General features: G+C 41.5%; 1 protein-coding gene across 1 annotated transcript in view; it reads right to left on the bottom strand.

The window, feature by feature from the left end:
* Window positions 1-17,751, bottom strand: part of PCSK2 (proprotein convertase subtilisin/kexin type 2) — a 203,363-nt gene that overhangs the window by 86,759 nt on the left and 98,853 nt on the right. The window contains exons 3-5 of the mRNA XM_048842753.2: window positions 17,487-17,600; window positions 13,558-13,666; window positions 10,646-10,683 (exon numbers count right to left, since the gene is read on the bottom strand). Of these exons, the coding sequence (XP_048698710.2) occupies window positions 10,646-10,683; window positions 13,558-13,666; window positions 17,487-17,600 (261 nt within the window). The remainder of the gene's footprint in view (window positions 1-10,645; window positions 10,684-13,557; window positions 13,667-17,486; window positions 17,601-17,751) is intronic.

Raw genomic sequence — 17,751 nt, 5'->3', positions numbered from 1 at the left:
TAGGCCCTGATTGTTTCTCTTCTCAGCTATTATAAGGTCTGGGCCTAAATGACTCTCACATCTCCTCCTTTTCATGGAGTTCAAAATGCAGCTGTAAAAATCATCTTTCTGGGTCTCTCCTCTGACCATGTCCAACTCCCTTCACTGGCTTTTCTTCATCACACATCACACTTCACCTCCATGGCTTAGCTTGCAAGGCCCCATACAACTTACTGCTTGCTCACCTCTCTGCTCCCATCTTCATCTTTCACTCTCACTTCACTCTCTTCTATCCAGCCCAGGGCCTCTTCCTATCTTTCTCCCACTCTGGACGTTGTGCATTTATGCTTTTATCCAGACTAGCATTGGTCAGGAGATTTCCCTTGGAATGATTTTCCAATAGAAAATGCAGTTTCTGGTAAATAGAAATTTTGGATTTTTCCCTACGAATGTTTGATTTTTCCTTTGGGGAAAATCAGAATGAAATAGTTTGCGTCAGTTTGACCTGAATTGGAATATTTCATTTTTTTTGAAGCAACCCAGAACATTTTATTTAAAATTAGTTCATCATATTAAGATGCAGTTTCCTATCAGCACATTGTGAATCAGAACTACAACTCCTATAAGACATTCTCTCCTATGGGCTGGACTCCCTGAAGTCACATAAGGGAATGTGGATTTGCCTTGGACTGAGCTGTGAGATCATTCCTGGGAGTTACATGATGTAGTGCATTATGGGACATGTAGCCTGGCCCAGAGCAAAGAATGGGAATAGTGCTTGGGGTATGCTACAGACCCCCAGGATCCCATTTGGATATGGATAGAGACTTCTCTAATATTTTAAATGAAATAAATACTACTGGGAATTGTGTGATTATAGGAAACTTTAATTTCTCAGATATAGCCTGGAGGACAAGTGCTACAAATAATGGTAAGGCTCAGATATTCCTGGATGTGATAGCTGACTGATTTCTTCATCAAATAGTCACCAAACCAACACAAAGTGATGCCATTTTAGATTTGGTGAATAGTGAGGACCTCATAGGAGAACTGGTTGTGGGGGACAGACTTGGTTCGAGTGATCATGAGCTAATTCAGTTTAAAATGTAAGGATAAACAAAAATAGCTCTGGAACTCGAGTCCCTGACTTCAAAACTTTAAAAAATTAATGCAATTAGTTAGGCAAGTGGACTGGACTGAGGAACTCAAGAATCTGAATGTGGAGGAGGCTTGGAATTATTTTGAATCCAAGTTGCAGGAGGTACCTGAAGCCTTCATCACAAAGAAGGGGGAGAAATTTGTAGGGAAGGGTTGCAGACCAGACTGGATGAGCAAGCATCTTGAACAGGTTATTAACCAAAAGAAACAGAAGATGAATCAGCAAGGAAAGTTACCTCTTGGAGATCAGAAAGTGTGGGGAAAAAGTGAGAACTGCCAAAAGCCAAGCAGAGTTGGATCTTGCGAAGGAAATTAAAACCAATAGTGAGAGGTTCTATAACCATACATAAATAAGGGAAGAAGAAGTGGGACCACTAAGTACTGAGGATGGGGAAGAGATTTGGCCCAACATCTAAATGAATACTTTGCCTCAGTTTTTAATAAGAGCAATGAGGAGCTTAGGGGTTGTTTCATGGTGGCTAATGGAAATAAGGATATGGAAGTAGAAATTACCACATGCAAGGTGGAAGGCAAACTCAAATAGCTTAATGGGACTAAATTGGGCGGCCTGGATAATTGCCATCTAAGATTATTAAAGAAACTGGCACATGAACTTGGAAGCCTAATAGCAAAGATTTTAATGACTCTGTTAACTCAGGGGTCATACATATGACCGGAGAACTGCTAATATAGTACCTATTTTTAAAAAAGAAATAAAGTGATCTGGGAAATTACTGACCTTTGATCTAGTTTGATCTTGTAATGAATTTTGAAAGAGAAAGTAGCTAAGGACATAGGGGAAACTGGGATAAAATATAACATGGTTTTACAAGAGGTAGATTGTGCCAGATCAACCTGAACTTTCTTTGAGAAGATAACTTTTTTTTTTTTTTAGACAAAAGGAAATGCAGTCAATCTAATCTACCTAGCTTTCAGTAAGGCACTTGATCCAGTTCCACATGAGAAGAGGACATTACAATGGGTAATACTGAAAGGAGAATGGTCAGGCTGCAAGGAGGTTACTAGTGGAGTTCCTCAGGGATCAGTTTTGGGAGCAATCTTATTTAACTTTTTAATTAATGATCTTGGCACAAAAAGGGGTGTGTGCTAATAAAATCTGTGGATGACACAAAGTTGGGAGGTACTCCCAATAGGGAGGAAGACCAGCATATCCTACAAAAAGATCTGGACAAGCTTGTAAACTAGAATAATAGAAACTGGATGAAATTTAATAGTGCAAAGTGAAAGATCATGCATTTAGGAACCACCACCAACAACAAACTGGAGACTTATCAATTGGAAGCAATAGAGGAAGAGAGAGACCTGGGTGTACTGGCTGATCAAAGGACTATGAGCCACCAATGTGACGTGGCAGTGAAAAAGGCTAATACAATCCTAAGTTGCATCAGGCAAAGTATTTCCAGTAGAGATAAGGAAGTGGTAGTACCATTATACAAGGCACTGGTGAGACCTCATATGGACTACTGCGGGCAACTCTAGCCTCCCATGTTTAAGAGAGATTAATTCAACCTGGAACATATGCACAGAAGGGCTACTAGGATGATCAGAGGAATGGAAAATTCTCCTTTAGAGAGGAAACTCAAAGAGCTTGGCTTGTTTAGCCAGTGGTTCTCAAACTGTGGATTGGGAACCCAAAACCCATTTACACCAGCTTGTCAACCATAAGCAGCCAGTTCTGAATGAGCATTTTTACAGCAACTCTTGAAACTCATGGAAAAACAAAATTCTCTCAAGGAGATTCCTAAAGGTATCACATCACTGTGTCCCCACTATCTTTCCACATTTCCATCAAATATATAGAACCTTCTGCATTAGAGTTAGGATTTAATAAATGTTGCTTTTTCATTCATAAGCCCATTTCCAAGGGAATGGATTGGACAACTTACTGCCATTAAGTCTTTTTTCCTACCCTATTTGGAACATTCACCATAATTTTTATTTTAAACTGTATTTGTCATTTTTTTATTTGTGGCACCTTAGAGACTAACCAATTTATTTGAGCATGAGCTTTCGTGAGCTACAGCTCACTTCATCGGATGTTCACGAAAGCTCATGCTCAAATAAATTGGTTAGTCTCTAAGGTGCCACAAGTACTCCTTTTCTTTTTGCAAAGACAGACTAACACGGCTGTTACTCTGAAACCTGTCATTTTTTATTGTGTACTTGATATCTTTTACAGATGTACTTGATTTTTTTATTAGAATAAATTGATATTTAAAAAAACTTCCGGTTGTTGACAGTGCTTGCTCAGAGATGAACCATACATTTTTTTTTCTGGTAATATCATGGCACATTCTCACAGTTCCTACTATGATCAACCCCAGCTCTCACTTCTCTCTCGCACGCGCTACCCTGTTGTGAAACTGACTAGAAACAGAAAGCATAATAATGATAGGGACAGCACAGCTGAGGAACCATGTGGGTTGGGGGCACTTAATATGAACAAATATTTACTGTGAATTCTGCTTTTTAGGGGGAGTTGTTGCAGACAAATATTATTTAAAATCTAACAGAAGCCCAAATTTGCTCCTTTTGTAAGACAGGATTTCCACTGTAGAATGTTGGATGCTTCTTTTGCCACAGGGAATATTTTCATAACATGTCAGACTTCAAAGCTGCTAAATGTCTTATTTCACCTTCATTTTAAACCTGTGAAATTCCCTTTTGTGGAATGATGAAGCACCCAGTAACATTGGGAACACAATTGTAATTGTGCCCCTTAATGTCAAGCTAAACGTTATGAATTCAGTTAAATATAAAACCAAAATATTATGGAGGATAGACACAAAGGTTATTTAAACTTAAAGTTCACATAAAATATGCATGGACTGATTTAAATATTTATAATCCTGCCGCCATAGAAATAGAGGTTATGAATTCTTTATAGCATCTGGGCCATTGTGTGGGCCATCTAGTTATAATATCCATAACCGTAGCCTTTTCACTATAGGCATGAAATTCTGAACTTAATTACACCAGTATAAATCAGGAGTAACTCCTATAAAATCAGGGAGTTAAACCAAAGTAAAACTTGTGTGCAAGTCCAGAATTAGGCAGAGTATCCCATCCGGAATGGCTACACTTAGTTGCACTTGGGCCGCATCCTCATCTGCACCAGAGCTCATTCAGCACAGCTGAGGAGGTGGTTTTAAGACACCCCTGCAGTCCTCTGATCCCTAGGCCAGCTGAGGTCAGCTTGGCCCCAAGCATAACTCAGAACACCAGCTTGTAGAGACCCCATGGGTTCTGTCTAAACCCCATCATGCTTCTAGGACACCACATGTAGCAATGAGGGGGTGGCACAATACTATGACAACTAGTTCTATGCCACCTCAGGATTCTCCCATGTCAAGGGCATCCCCAGCTGCCTATTAAGGGCATCTTTAATGTCCCTTTGCACTGTGCTGAAACCCCATGATTCTTATTCATGAAAATAGAAGCTGCAGGTATTTTAGAGCCTTTGGAAACCAGGCTACTTTTATTTAGGGGCCTAAATATAGACCCCCCCCCCCAACTTTAGGCACCCAAGTTTTAAAATGTCAACCAATATCATTAGTAAAAATGTTCAATAGTAATGTTTTGCTAGAAGCTAATTCTCACTCATGTCATTCTGCTGCTCTTGTAAATGTCAGGCTAGCAGCACTCCGATCATGGGATGGCTTACTCAAGAGCCCATACTTTATAAGGCCAAACCAAAGCCCGTGATGTAACAGGCTAGGTGACATGTTAATAAGAAATGTATTGCTGTATGGTCTCCATAGGAGAAAAAGATTTCTGTCCTAATTCTCCTTTGACAACCTATTATACTCCGACCTCAAGTGGCTTGGAAACAGCTGAGAGAGTTCACTTTTTAAAGCAGTTCTCAAAGGCTTTTCTTACAATGCCCATAACATGGAGAGATGTCAAAAACATTCAATTACTTGTCTTGAAGGGTTATGATGTGAATTTTTAATTGGGCAAACCTCACTCCCACTCTCTGTCAGTATGACAGAAGCACTGTACCCAGCCTTGGGCTAATTACTCTGTCTGTCACACAAACTAAGGGAAAATCTTTAACTGGTGTAAATTGTCATACCTCTATTGAATTTCAGGGAAGGCAATGGAGCAAGGTCAATTTACACCAGCTGAAGATCTGGCCCAATATAGTTTAGGATAAGAGGATGAGATCATTCTTTACTTTATACAACATGGCATCAGCATTACTCTCCAATATTTAACAGCTCAGTTGTCTTTTCACTGAATTTCCTTGCCACTCAATATTGAAAGTTTATAGATGATTACAGTGGGTTGGGGGAGAGGGGAACAAGGGAGGGGATTTCCACTTCTGGAGCAAATCGAGTGAATTCAGAGTCTGACTGTCTTTAGGAACAATGCTAAACCTACCTCTTCTAAAAGGTCTTTCCACCATAAGAATGACACTCCCTTCTACCCCATAAATCCCAATCAAGCATACAACAAAGGAAATTAACAAAACCGTTTTAAAAAAGAAGCAGCACAATTTACCCTGAAAAAGGAGACATGCCAGAGACTCCACGAAATCCAGTGGAAACTATTGCTGTCAATTTTAGGTAGGAGATGCTCACGTGCTATGCTGATGGGCAGTAGAATAAAACACTACATGTCAGGCTATGTATCCTGGTGAGTCATAGATGCTTTGGATGAATAAAGAGCCTCCCTACTCTGCAAATGTCACAAAACTCTGAGGTCCTGTTTGCGAGAACTCTCACGTCTCTCAAACAGGTGACTACAGGTCTTGTGTGAGCTTGGTGATGTGAGGGATCCAGTCCCAGCACTGTGATTTAATCTCATTTTTAGATCTAGGTCTGGTCTTAGATCCAGCTGAAACCAAATCTTTGATACCTGCTTCAAATTACAGCTCACTGAAGCAAAAACAATTCTCTGCATAAGTAACATGTTTGCCCCAGATGATGACATTTTAAAATGGCTTTTTGTTGGCTCAATTATGATTAGTGTGGATCAGGATATTACTGTGCCCCATCCTATATTTACAGCTAATTCATACTGAATCTAGGACCAGCTATATAGACTGTCCTTGCCTTGATTGTATGGATAGCATTTTCTGTGGAAGCACTGCAATATTTGAAACACAATGGCTTATTTCAATTTATTCCTCATGTTTTTAGGCTCTTGTATTAAGTAGATCAAGTTTGTGTTGGTGTTTTAGAGGGTGATCTTGTCAGACAGGGACCACGACCTTTCCTGTTTGTCCTTCCTGCCCTCTGCTCCCCTCTTGTTCCTTTCTCCATCACTGCTGGAAAGTCCTCTTCTCTCTGTTACTCATGTCAATGTCACTTTCATCTCCTCCTTTCCTCTCCCTTATTGAGCCTGTCACTTAGTATTGTTTTTCCTCTACATCTGATGAAGTGAGCTGTAACTCACGAAAGCTTATGCTCAAATAAATTGGTTAGTCTCTAAGGTGCCACAAATATCCTTTTCTTTTTTCCTCTATAGCATTTCTAAATGCCACCCTTTCCTCTCCATCCCTATAAACAAATCCCTTATCTTACGCTGACCTATTTTCTCTCTCTCTCTGGCTTCCCAGCTTGTTCCCTGCAGTCCATCAAAGATGTCACTGCCAAAATCATCTTCCTCACCTTCTGCTTGGACAATGTCACTCTCCTGCTGACCTTACTGGCTGCTGCTCACATTCCACATCAAGAGCAGCCAGTTTGAAGGCGCTGCACAGCTCCGCTGTTGCCTACTATTCTGGTTCCATTTCCCCTAGCTCTCACGTCTCCCCTGCTCCCCCATGCTTCCTTTCTTCTGACCATGTTCCCTTTTTAACACTTCCACTTGGTCCCTTCTCACATTCTTATGCTTGCGCCTGCTCTCATGTTGCTCCTCACTCCTGGGACCCCCTCCTTTACCAGATGAATCGAGAATCCTCTCTGCATTTCAAATACAGTCTTAAAACACACTGCTCCAAAGCCTGACAATATTCATTTACCAGTTCAAGGTGGAAGGTCCCTTGAAATATGTGTTAACTACTTACGCTAAACAATCTTCCACCTTGTATTTAGCTGTGATGCTCTGCATGTTTCCCAGACCTGAAGAAGAGCTCTGTGGAAGCTCAAAAGCTTGTCTCTTGCACCAACAGAAGTTGGTCCAATAAAAGATACTACCTCAACCACCTTGTGTCTCTATTCAAAGCATAAGCTTTTTAGAGACCGGGTCATCTTTCATGTTTTGCCCACACTATTACTGCTGGATAAATGATATGTTAATAGTAGTAATAACATATGCTATTCTCTTGGCTCTAGATGTAAAAAGACACACATATAAAGGTCATCTTTGTGTAGTGTACTTTATTTGTTTCAATTTAAATAAACTTCTGGCTTAGTCACTCATTTGGGATAAGCATATTGTAGTTAAAACACAGGATTTAATAACTGCAATCAAGTCATTAAGTAGATTAATAAGGTGTGAAACTGACCACCCCTGCACTTTACATTCTTTGGCTATTTTCCAAGTGCATTGTCATTCATGGATGCCTCCCTCTTCTACACAGTCCGGGTGAAATCCTGGCTCCATTGAAGTCAGTGGGAACTTTGCTATTGACTTCAGTGGATCCAGAATTTCACCCTTTCTGTGTGCTTGTTGTTCTCTTAAATTGCACTAGAGGATTTTGAAACGGTTTTAAAAATAGCTGGCTGAAAAGAATCCCATGTAAGAATAAATGTATCATCATCTCCCCTATCATTTTTGTGCCAGTGTATCTGTGTAACATCTCTTTAACCATCAAGCCTGGCTTTCCTTGTTCTTTTTAATCACGCTTGGAAATCAAATCTATTTGCAATTTTGCTTTCAGGATTCCCAAATTCATAAAATTTGTAACCACACCTTCCAACATTAAACCACAAGTCAATTGAAAAGAATGGCAGTAGTTGTCCTGTCCAATGGATGAAGAAAATGCCAAGGACATGTTGAGATTGTTCAGCAAAGCTATACACTGGATGATTTAGAACAGCTGATAAGAGCTGGTCGATTTTACATTGGAGACCGCCAACTAATCCAAATCAAAACATTGCACAAAGATGGTTCAATTTTATCAAAGTTCTCACAGAACAGAGACCAGGGTCTGATGGAATCCTACGTGGCAGCTCATCAACCTGGCTCCTCAGCAGCCCATCTGGCCCCCAGCTTAGCTGAGGCTTTTAGGCTCCCAGATGCTCTTCAGCCTGCCAGGCCTGAGTCAGGGCTCCATTCCCTTTCACAGGGGACTGAAATCTTTGGGTTTTGTCCCAAATCAGAATGGAACTAGATTCTGAAATACCAGTATCCTCCGTGAAACTGAATTACCCTTCTCCACATTATATCTGTGGTCAGCCATAGAGCTAGACATGACAAGGTTATAAGCTGTGCTTATCTTTCACACAATCTTTCATTAATATGAAACAGAGATGACATCAATGAGCCTATTGTATAGCTAAAGATTACCCAGGACCATGTGATAGGCACAGTGCATTGCATGGTTTTGTATATTCCTTTATTGTGAATTGCATCCCGGTGTAGAGAGCCTGCACAAGGTCTATGCACCACTTAAATCCTGTTTAAACCTACACAATATAGTTTAAATGAGACTTAAGCAATGCATGAGCCTTGGTGCCTGGCCTCTGCACTGTGATGAATTTCACCCATAGTATCAAAAGAAAACTGTGATACTGAACTGTCTCACATATTCCATACATAAAAATTGGCATACATTATAATGGCAGTAGTTGTCCTGTCCAATGGATTGAGAAAATACCAGAGACATCCTGTGGTGAAGCAGAGGAACCACCCACCAGCATAGAAGGGGTTAAGGAGAGCATTTGGTTTCAGCTAGCTCCGCCCCATTATACCTACAGCCCATGCCAGGTTTGGAGAGGAGAGAAAAGGAGGGAGCCTGGCTCAGTTCAGGGATGACAGGCGAAGAGGCAGGAGCTAGCTGCCGCCCTACCTGAGGAAAGGATCGCTAGCCTGCTGGCCAAGACAGCCACCAGGGACCCAAGTAGTGTCTTTTTGGCCAAAGAAGATGGAGAATGAGACCTAGGAGCACCTGGCCTGAGAGGAACCTCGGTGACTGAAGCATGGAGACCTTGTGGGGGTTCTGATCCCGCCAAACTTACAGCTGCCCTGCCCCGAGGAATCTGGGACCACATCAAGATGTTATCCAGGGCCCACAAGGGGGCACTACTAAGAGACAAGCCACCACAGGAGCTTGGACTGTAGGGGCCTTGCCTCAACCTAAAGGGGCAATAGTAGGAAGTAGCCCAGGGCATTGAACATAGACTCCCTGCTGGGAGGTCCCCTACTCAGGGGTGACATACACAGGGCCCTGGGCTATGACCTGATGGAGTGGGAGGGAACAGGTCCCCCTACTCCCCCTGCCTTAAAGACTGAGGCACCTCAACCACAGAAGCAGGGGCAGGAAGCCAGGTACTCTAGCCACTAGGCCAACTGGCCCTCCAGGCTCCACCACCACCTCTTGTTACACAGTCCTATAACAAAGACCATGGAATCAATCCCTTATGTGGAATGGAGGGGGGGGGAAGTATGCATGGCAAAAAGATGTTTCAAAAAATGTTCCAGAAAGTGGTACACCCTCTCACCTTGATATGCAATGAGAGCCCCACCTATTGTGCATGTGGTTTTAAGAAAGAGGCAATACTGGCTACCTAAGTGCTTCAAAAGCCCCATCAGTGTTACGCTTCTTTGAGCCCCATTGCATAACAAATGGCCTAACCATAGCAATCAGTTTCAATGTAAAAAAAGCATAACACGCAGAGAGTGGCAACTGAGGGCACCAGCAGAAGCAGGTAGACAGAGAGCAGTAATGTCAAAGATGACAGGACAATGAGAACAGCGTCTAAAATACTAAGAGATAAGAGCCCATGACAACAGAGGTAAAGCAGAGGTGAGTTTGAAGAAACAATCATTTTACACTGTACACAGTGTCTGATTGTGCGACAGACACACAGTCCATGTGCAGGATCAGGGAATGCTCTGAAAAGTTGAATTTAATCACATGTTGTAAATGAAGTACATGGTTACCGTAGTTTTGAAACTCTCATACATACTATAGCCATTGTGAACAAACAGCAGCCCTGCCATAGCCCACGGAAGTAGCATCTCTGTTGTTCTCCATGTAATAGGTGAATTCTGCATTTTAACAGCAAGATTCAGAGCCAATTCCCGGGTTACTCATTTCTGTCCTAAATCCAATATTGCAGACTGCAGCTTATTTAAAGGTAGGTAACAGCATCATTCCTCCTCACTGTTTCATTCCTTACCCAGGAAGCTCATGTCTGGCAATTGGCCAGGTCCCATTTTTAGACCACTTGCTTTCTATGTAAAATTTATCATCTGCAAGATCAGTAGCTCAGCTGCGCAGTTCCTCCATTCAGTGTGTAAACATTTTGTATGAAAGACAGACCAAAACAATAAAGAGTCTCACATTTTACAGGAAAGGTCCGTGTGTACTTACATAATTTGAGGCAAGATCAGGATGAAGATAATCAATTCCTGCAATAAGACAAAGACAGCACACAAACCACAGGTTAACATTCCAAAAAAAGAGAGACCAAACCAAAACCCCTACAACAAACACTTTATAATAACCATAAAGCGCAATAAGAGTCGATTGCTACTATAGGAAAAACCATAATAAGGAATAATGCTGGTCTCAAAACTTGTTTGGACTGAGAGCCCAATATTCAAATGTGGACTTTTAAATTAGGGTACCAATTCTGCTGTGATCTTAGTTGGGATCTTTTAATCCAGTAAATCAATTCTTAAGTGCCAATTTGCACCTAAAAGTGTGAAATGAGCCACCAAATTTATGGGACAAGTATCTAAATTGGATCATATATGGTTAGTAATGGTAGTTCTAGTAATATTTTGCATTTATATAGTACCTTTCATCTGAAAGGATCCCAATACGCTTTACAAACATATATATCTATATTCTATTATTGAATATATTGACACACAGATTACTTCACCCACCTCTAAGATGCAGCCACCTCTGGTTAAGGAAACATCAAATTTTTAAAGGCTCGATCAAAAACCTACTGACTTCAGTGGGCTTTGGATTCAGGCCCTAATAGCATACAGTTTTAATACACAAAAGTGTAGGAGAGGAAAGGGAACTATCATAGCCATTGGAAATGGCACAGAAAAATTAAGTAGGCAGAATATTACCTAAATTAAAAATGGATAGATCACTGGGGCAAACATGTCTGTTTCCGCAAATAGTGCCAGAGAATTCTTAATGGTGGAACAGATTGATTTGCAAACTTCTGAATATCATTACAGACTGAGCATTCAGCTTACTAAGGTATTTCACAGCGCTTACTGAGCTTAAAACTAGATGTGTGTGATGTTTAAGACATGTGACATTCAGTTAACTGCTTTTGAATTTGGTTACAAATTAGAAAATCCCCCAAAGATTCACTCACATCCATTGATATTTTGAGCAAACTGGGCCTATTTATAGTTTTGCACAAAAACTATGAAAAATTTGTGACTTCTCTGTGATTCTGTCCAGAAACCAAGAGACGCTCATAATGAATAAATTCTGCAAAACAAAACAGTATAGTCCATGGATTTAATCTAGATCTGTGAATTGATTGATTAATTGATTTTTTTGGTTCAATGCCTGAACCAGAGATTGAGAAAATTTTGTTTACATCCAAAACAGCATATTTTATTTTCAGCCCCCCCCCGTTTAAAAAAAATCAAAATGAAAAATCATATAAAAAATCAAAATGTCATTCAAAAAATGTCAAAACAAAATTTGACTTTTTTTTTTTCAGATTCCACCTACCCACCCCACCAAAACAATTCAGCAATTTTGATGGAAATGACGAGGGACCATGGGCTCCTGGTAACTTGAGCTGGGTTGGCTGGCCTTCTCAGGTCACACACAATGTTTCTGTTCTTTGATTGGATGAGCATAACTCTGAGAAGTGCAAATATTCACATTTACAAATTCAGAAAGGGCTGTCTGCAAACATTTACTTAAAATGTGCTGGGTTGGTGAACATTCCTGTAAGTAGCTGGTTTGCTAGAATAGTCACAGGGTATCAGTTAATGGGGGGGACCTCCTTCTGTGTTCCACTCTCTAAATGCGCCCTCCAGCTAACTAGCATGGCCTCAGCAGCCTAATTTAGACTGAGCCTCAACCAGCTCACTGTCACTCAGGTGGCAATTGTGCCCAGTCGCTGAAGAGGCAGGCCTTGCTAAATGGGACCCGTGAAAACGAGGAAGAGAGCGGTGAGATGTCCCCATACTGATGTAACCACAGGCCAATCTGCCTCGCTATTTACCCAGCTGTCTCACTTGAGTATGGAACAGGTTGGGGGGGGGGGGGGGAATACCAGAATAGAACAGGGACAGATCCCAGTGGATCACTGAAGATCCTGGTGGTTTCAGTTCTTTCACTTATTTTTAGTATTGTTCAGTCACCATGGCCAGTGTACACAGCCACTGCAAAATTCAACTAGCTCAAAAGTGCTGAGAAATTTTAAGAGACTCCTGTATTTTGTGTGCAGTGTTTGTTTGTTGGCCCAGGTCATGAGAGAAGAAGAAGAGCTCTGGAGCTCGAAAGCTTGTACCTTCCACCAGCAGAAGTTGATCTAATAAAAGATGTTGCCATACCTACCTTGTCTTTCTTGTATTTTGACAGTCTGATGAATCCATGCAAAGTACAGCTGTTTTTTCAACATGCTGTATCTTCTCTCCTACTTCCATTTTACCCTAAACTATTAATGTATATAATATGCGGGTCAGTATGGACATCCAGTGAGAAAGTATTAATTATTTTGGTTCTGCTCTACGTCAATATTTTAAAATGGGAAAATGCTCTTATATCTACTGTGTGCAAGGCAATTGAAATCCCCACTGAAAGCCCACTGAAGTCAATGTGTGTCCTCACGTTCACCTAATTGCCATAAAAGAGCTCTGTGTGTGATTTATAATAATTAGGGGTTACTTAAAGTTGTATAAGGTTTGGCTGTTTACACTTCAATGGCCCAATTATAACACATATGCTTATGGTGCCTTTCCCCTGCTGCTCTCAAAGTCTTTACAGAATCTGGAGAGCAACATTGGCATTATCATTAATCTAGGTTATACTTTATTTCAAATTTTAAAAAAAAGTTTTTGCATAAGATTATACTGAGTAAGCTATTTAAACCTCTAAAACTGTCGTACGTATCTTCAAAAATAACGAGAAGTCCAGTGGCACCTTAAAGACTAACAGATTTATTTGGGCATAAGCTTTTGTGGGTAAAAAACCCACTTCTTCAGATGTATGGAGAGAAGGGAGTTACCTTACAAGTGGAGAACCAATGCTGAAGGCTAATTTAGTTAGGGTGGATTGGAATCCTCACTTACCATCATCCATAATTCCTATGGTAACACCTTTCCCTGTATATCCCAGCTCCCAGGCTTCAGCCACATTTAGATCAAGTCCAGGGGTCCCATCTGCTTGACCAGTGTTGATCTAATACATCAATTGAAAAGCAAAAGAGTATTATTATTTCTTCTTCTTTTGTGTGCGTGTGCATGCATGCACGTGTGTGTGTGCACGGATAGTCCATTTTCTACAGTCATTGAGTTTCTGCCTAGTACATACTGCACATATTCTATGTCAGGTATGTCTCATTTACCCTGGAGCACATATTTATATAATATGGAAGATGGAAAAATAAACCCGCAACAGCAAGAGAATTCTGAGACAGCATAAGGTTTGACCCCTCTTAGGGCCTGATCTCACAAGGCACCCATGTGTAGAACTCCCAGTGAATTCAGGGTCAGGCCCTTAGATTCCAGTCCAGAGAAGCATGTAAGCAAGTAAGTCAGCGGTGAGCAAACTACGGCCCACGGGCCAGATCCGGCCCCTCAGGGCTTTGGATCCGGCCCGCGGATTTGCCACCCCCATGGTGTCATGGGCCCTGCGCCACTCCAGGAAGTGGCCAGCACCACATCCCTGCGGCCCCTGGGGAAGGGGGGGCAGAGGGCTGCATGTGCTGCTCTTGCCTTTGGATACCTCCCCTGAAGCTCCCATTGGCTGCGAACGGAAAACTGCGGCCAATGGGAGCTTTGGGGGAGGTACCCACAGGCGAGCAGAGCCCCCCAGGGGCCGCAGGGACGTGGTGCAAGCCACTTCCTGGAGCGGCGCTGGGCCAGCGCAGGAAGACAGGGAGCCTGCCCTGGCCCCGGTGCATGCCGCTGCCACCCCGGAGCTGCTCCAGGTAAGCTGCACCAGGCTGAAGCCTGCACCCCAACCCCCTGCCCTAAGTCCCCTGCTGCACCTCGATCTCTCCTGCACCCCAACCCCCTGCCCTAAGTCCCCTGCTGCACCTCGATCTCTCCTGCACCCCAACCCCCTGCCCTAAGTCCCCTGCTGTACCTCGATCTCTCCTGCACCCCAACCCCCTGCCCTGAGCCCCCTGCTGCACCTTGTACCCCAACCCCCTCCTGCACTCTGCACCCCTCCCTGTATCACTGCCCTGAGTCCCCTCCCATACTGTGCACTCCCTCCTGCACCCCAAACCCCTTCCCCTGAGCCCCCTCATACACCCTGCACCCCTCCTGCGCCCCAACCCCTTGCCCTGAGCCCCTTCCTGCATACCACACCTCCTCCCACACCCCGCACTCCCTCCCGCACCCCAACCCCCTGCTCCAGCCCTACATTGACGGCCCTGCAAGCAAATTCCCCACCCCGATGTGTCCCTTGGGCCAAAAATTTTGCCAGCCCTGATGTAAGTAGTCCCACTGAAATCAAATGGGATTATTCATATGCTTAAAATTAAACACACTTAATGCCTTTGTTGGACTGGGGCCTTAGATAGGGTGCTTCTGTACCAACCGGTTGGTCAGATGTCTGAGGGTATCTGCTCAATATCACCTCAAATATATTCTCACTAAGGACATAAAAGAATATACACAATAACCTCTATTTGTGATAAACATTTTTTCAAGGACTGTATTGAACTATAGATAGTTGAATTGCTTAGACATGTTCTGCACTCCCACCATATCCCTTATCTCCCTTCCATCATCAACAACAGTAGAACTGGTTGACACTCTCAGTTTCTGGTTTGAGGGAACGGTCAATATTTCTAAGTGTCTTTTGTTCCAAATTGGACTCAAAACAAATATTTGTGAAATTTCCCACAATCTGGAAATTTCAAAAGAAATTGTTGAGGAACATTTTCATATCAAAATTTTCTTCTGAATTTCTAATTTTCTTTTCAGATTTCAGAGTAACAGCCGTGTTAGTCTGTATTCGCAAAAAGAAAAGGAGTACGTGTGGCACCTTAGAGACTACCAATTTATTTGAGCATAAGCTTTCGTGAGCTACAGCTCACTTCATCGGATGCATATTGTAGCTCACGAAAGCTTATGCTCAAATAAATTGGTTAGTCTCTAAAGTGCCACACGTACTCCTTTTAATTTTCTTTTCGAATTTCTAATTTTCATTCTGAAATTTTGAAATCATTAATGGCAGCTGCTACTTAGTGCTGATTAGAATATAAGATGTTTCATTCTAGATCAAAGTGTCTCCTGTTTGTGTTGTAATGAAACAGATAGTTGAATTGACCTGAAGAAGAGCTCCACATAGCTCAAAAGCTTGTCTAATTCACCAACTGGAGTTGATCCAGTAAAAGGTATTACCTCACTCACCTTGTCTCTCTCATAATTTGGGAACAACATGCAAACAATATTTGAAATTAGTTTAATAGATTGTTTCATTGCAACACAAATAGGAGACACTTTGATCTAGAAAAGAATATAATACGTTTCAAATCAGTACGAAGTAGCATCTACTCTTAACAATTTTAAAAAGTAAAATAAAATACAAATAACTACTATATTGTCATATTTTGACACATCCGTACTGCATGTTATGCTCTTCTACTACTGACATGTCAAGAAATGATGTAAAAATAAATGTAAAATGAAAAAAAAATAAAATTCAAAACAATTTTAAAATTCTGAAACAAAACACTGAAATTCTGAAATTTAAATCCATAATTTTCCTAAATGAAAATTTTCTGAAACAATTTTTTTTGTTTTGATTTTTTCCTGGAATTGTTGTCAAGGTCAACATTTTTTTTAAAATGTTTCAATTTTGAAAAAAAAAAACACCCCGCATTTTCCTTTGGAAAGCAAAGTTTCAACAAAAATGTTCTGACCAACTTTAATCAACAACTTTCCTCTAGCTCCTGAGGTCCCTCCTATTCCGATTTTGGTTTCTTTCCTATGTGTGACACCTCCACCTTCAACTATAGCTGTGCAAACAACTAATTTTTTGGTTCACTGGCAGGTCCAAAAACTTTTTAAAAAAATCAATTCAGGTCAACCCCAAACCAATTTAAAAAAAAAATTCAGTGAATCAAGGAGTCAAGAAAAAATTGTTTTGATTTCAAGCCTTTTTAACTCTGTTTTTATCTGTATATTTAAAAAAGGGAAATCTGGAAGCAAAGGGTTAGATTCATAAGGAAACTATGGGTATGTCTTCACTACCTGCCGCATCAGCAGGCAGTGATTGATCCAGCAGGGATTGATTTATTGCATCTAGTCTAGATGCGATAAATCGACCCCCGAGCACTCTCCCGTGGACTCCTGTAATCCAACGTCGTGAGAAGCGCAGGCAGAGTCAATGGGAGAGCGGCAGCGGTCAACTCACTAGGATGAAGACACCATGGTAAGTTGATCTAAGTATGTTGACTTCAGCTACCTTATTCACGTAGCTGAAGTTGCATAATTTAGATCAATCCCCCTCCCCCCACACCCAGTGTAGACCAGGGCTTAGGGACAAACCCAAAGAGCAGGAGCAGAAGGTGGTGCTACTCTCTCTCATACTCAATAGCCCAGTACTTAGAGCACTCAGCCAGTCTGTAAGAAACTCAGGTTCAAATCATTTAACTTTGGGTCATGCTCCTAACTCCAGTCCCAGCATGCAGCAGGCTCCCTATATATGCTGGGAAAAATTATCTTGGAATAAGTTCAAAGTTCTGGTGAAAAGTCTGGAGGGCATGTTCCCAGACTAGTGCAACAAGTTGTAGGGGAGAGATAGCTCAGTGGTTTGAGCATTAGCCTGTTAAATGCAGGGTTGTGAGTTCAATCCTTAAAGGGGCCATTTAGGGATCTGGGGCAAAAATTGCAGATTGGTCCTGCTTTGAGGAGGGAGGTTGGACTAGATGAGGTCCCTTTCAACCCTGATATTCTATGATGAACAAGAAGGAATAATGTGTAAGTAAACTGGGTTTTTTTGGTTACTGAAGATCTTTATTAAAAATGACTGATTTGCTTACCAGGTACCACTGCTTTGTAAATAAAGGATCATTCATGTTTATGTCAATTTCATTGATCTCTCTATAGCCTCGCTTTTTTCTGCCAAAGCCTTCCTGCTGCACAGCCTTCTTTATCTGGAACAGTAATGTTTATATTATTAACACAACATCCGTATTTGTTTAACATTTTTTTCTGCTTGTTTTTTCTCAGAAAAGTCAAAAATTCCTAATCAATAGAAGTCAAAGCTATTTAAGAAAACCCACTCCAGGCGTCAGGTTTTGGTTA

Source organism: Caretta caretta, chromosome 3, assembly GCF_965140235.1.
Source record: "Caretta caretta isolate rCarCar2 chromosome 3, rCarCar1.hap1, whole genome shotgun sequence".
Lineage (NCBI taxonomy): Eukaryota > Metazoa > Chordata > Testudines > Cheloniidae > Caretta > Caretta caretta.
The sequence above is the reverse complement of the archived record's forward strand: the minus strand, read 5'-3'. Positions and strand labels throughout refer to the sequence as shown.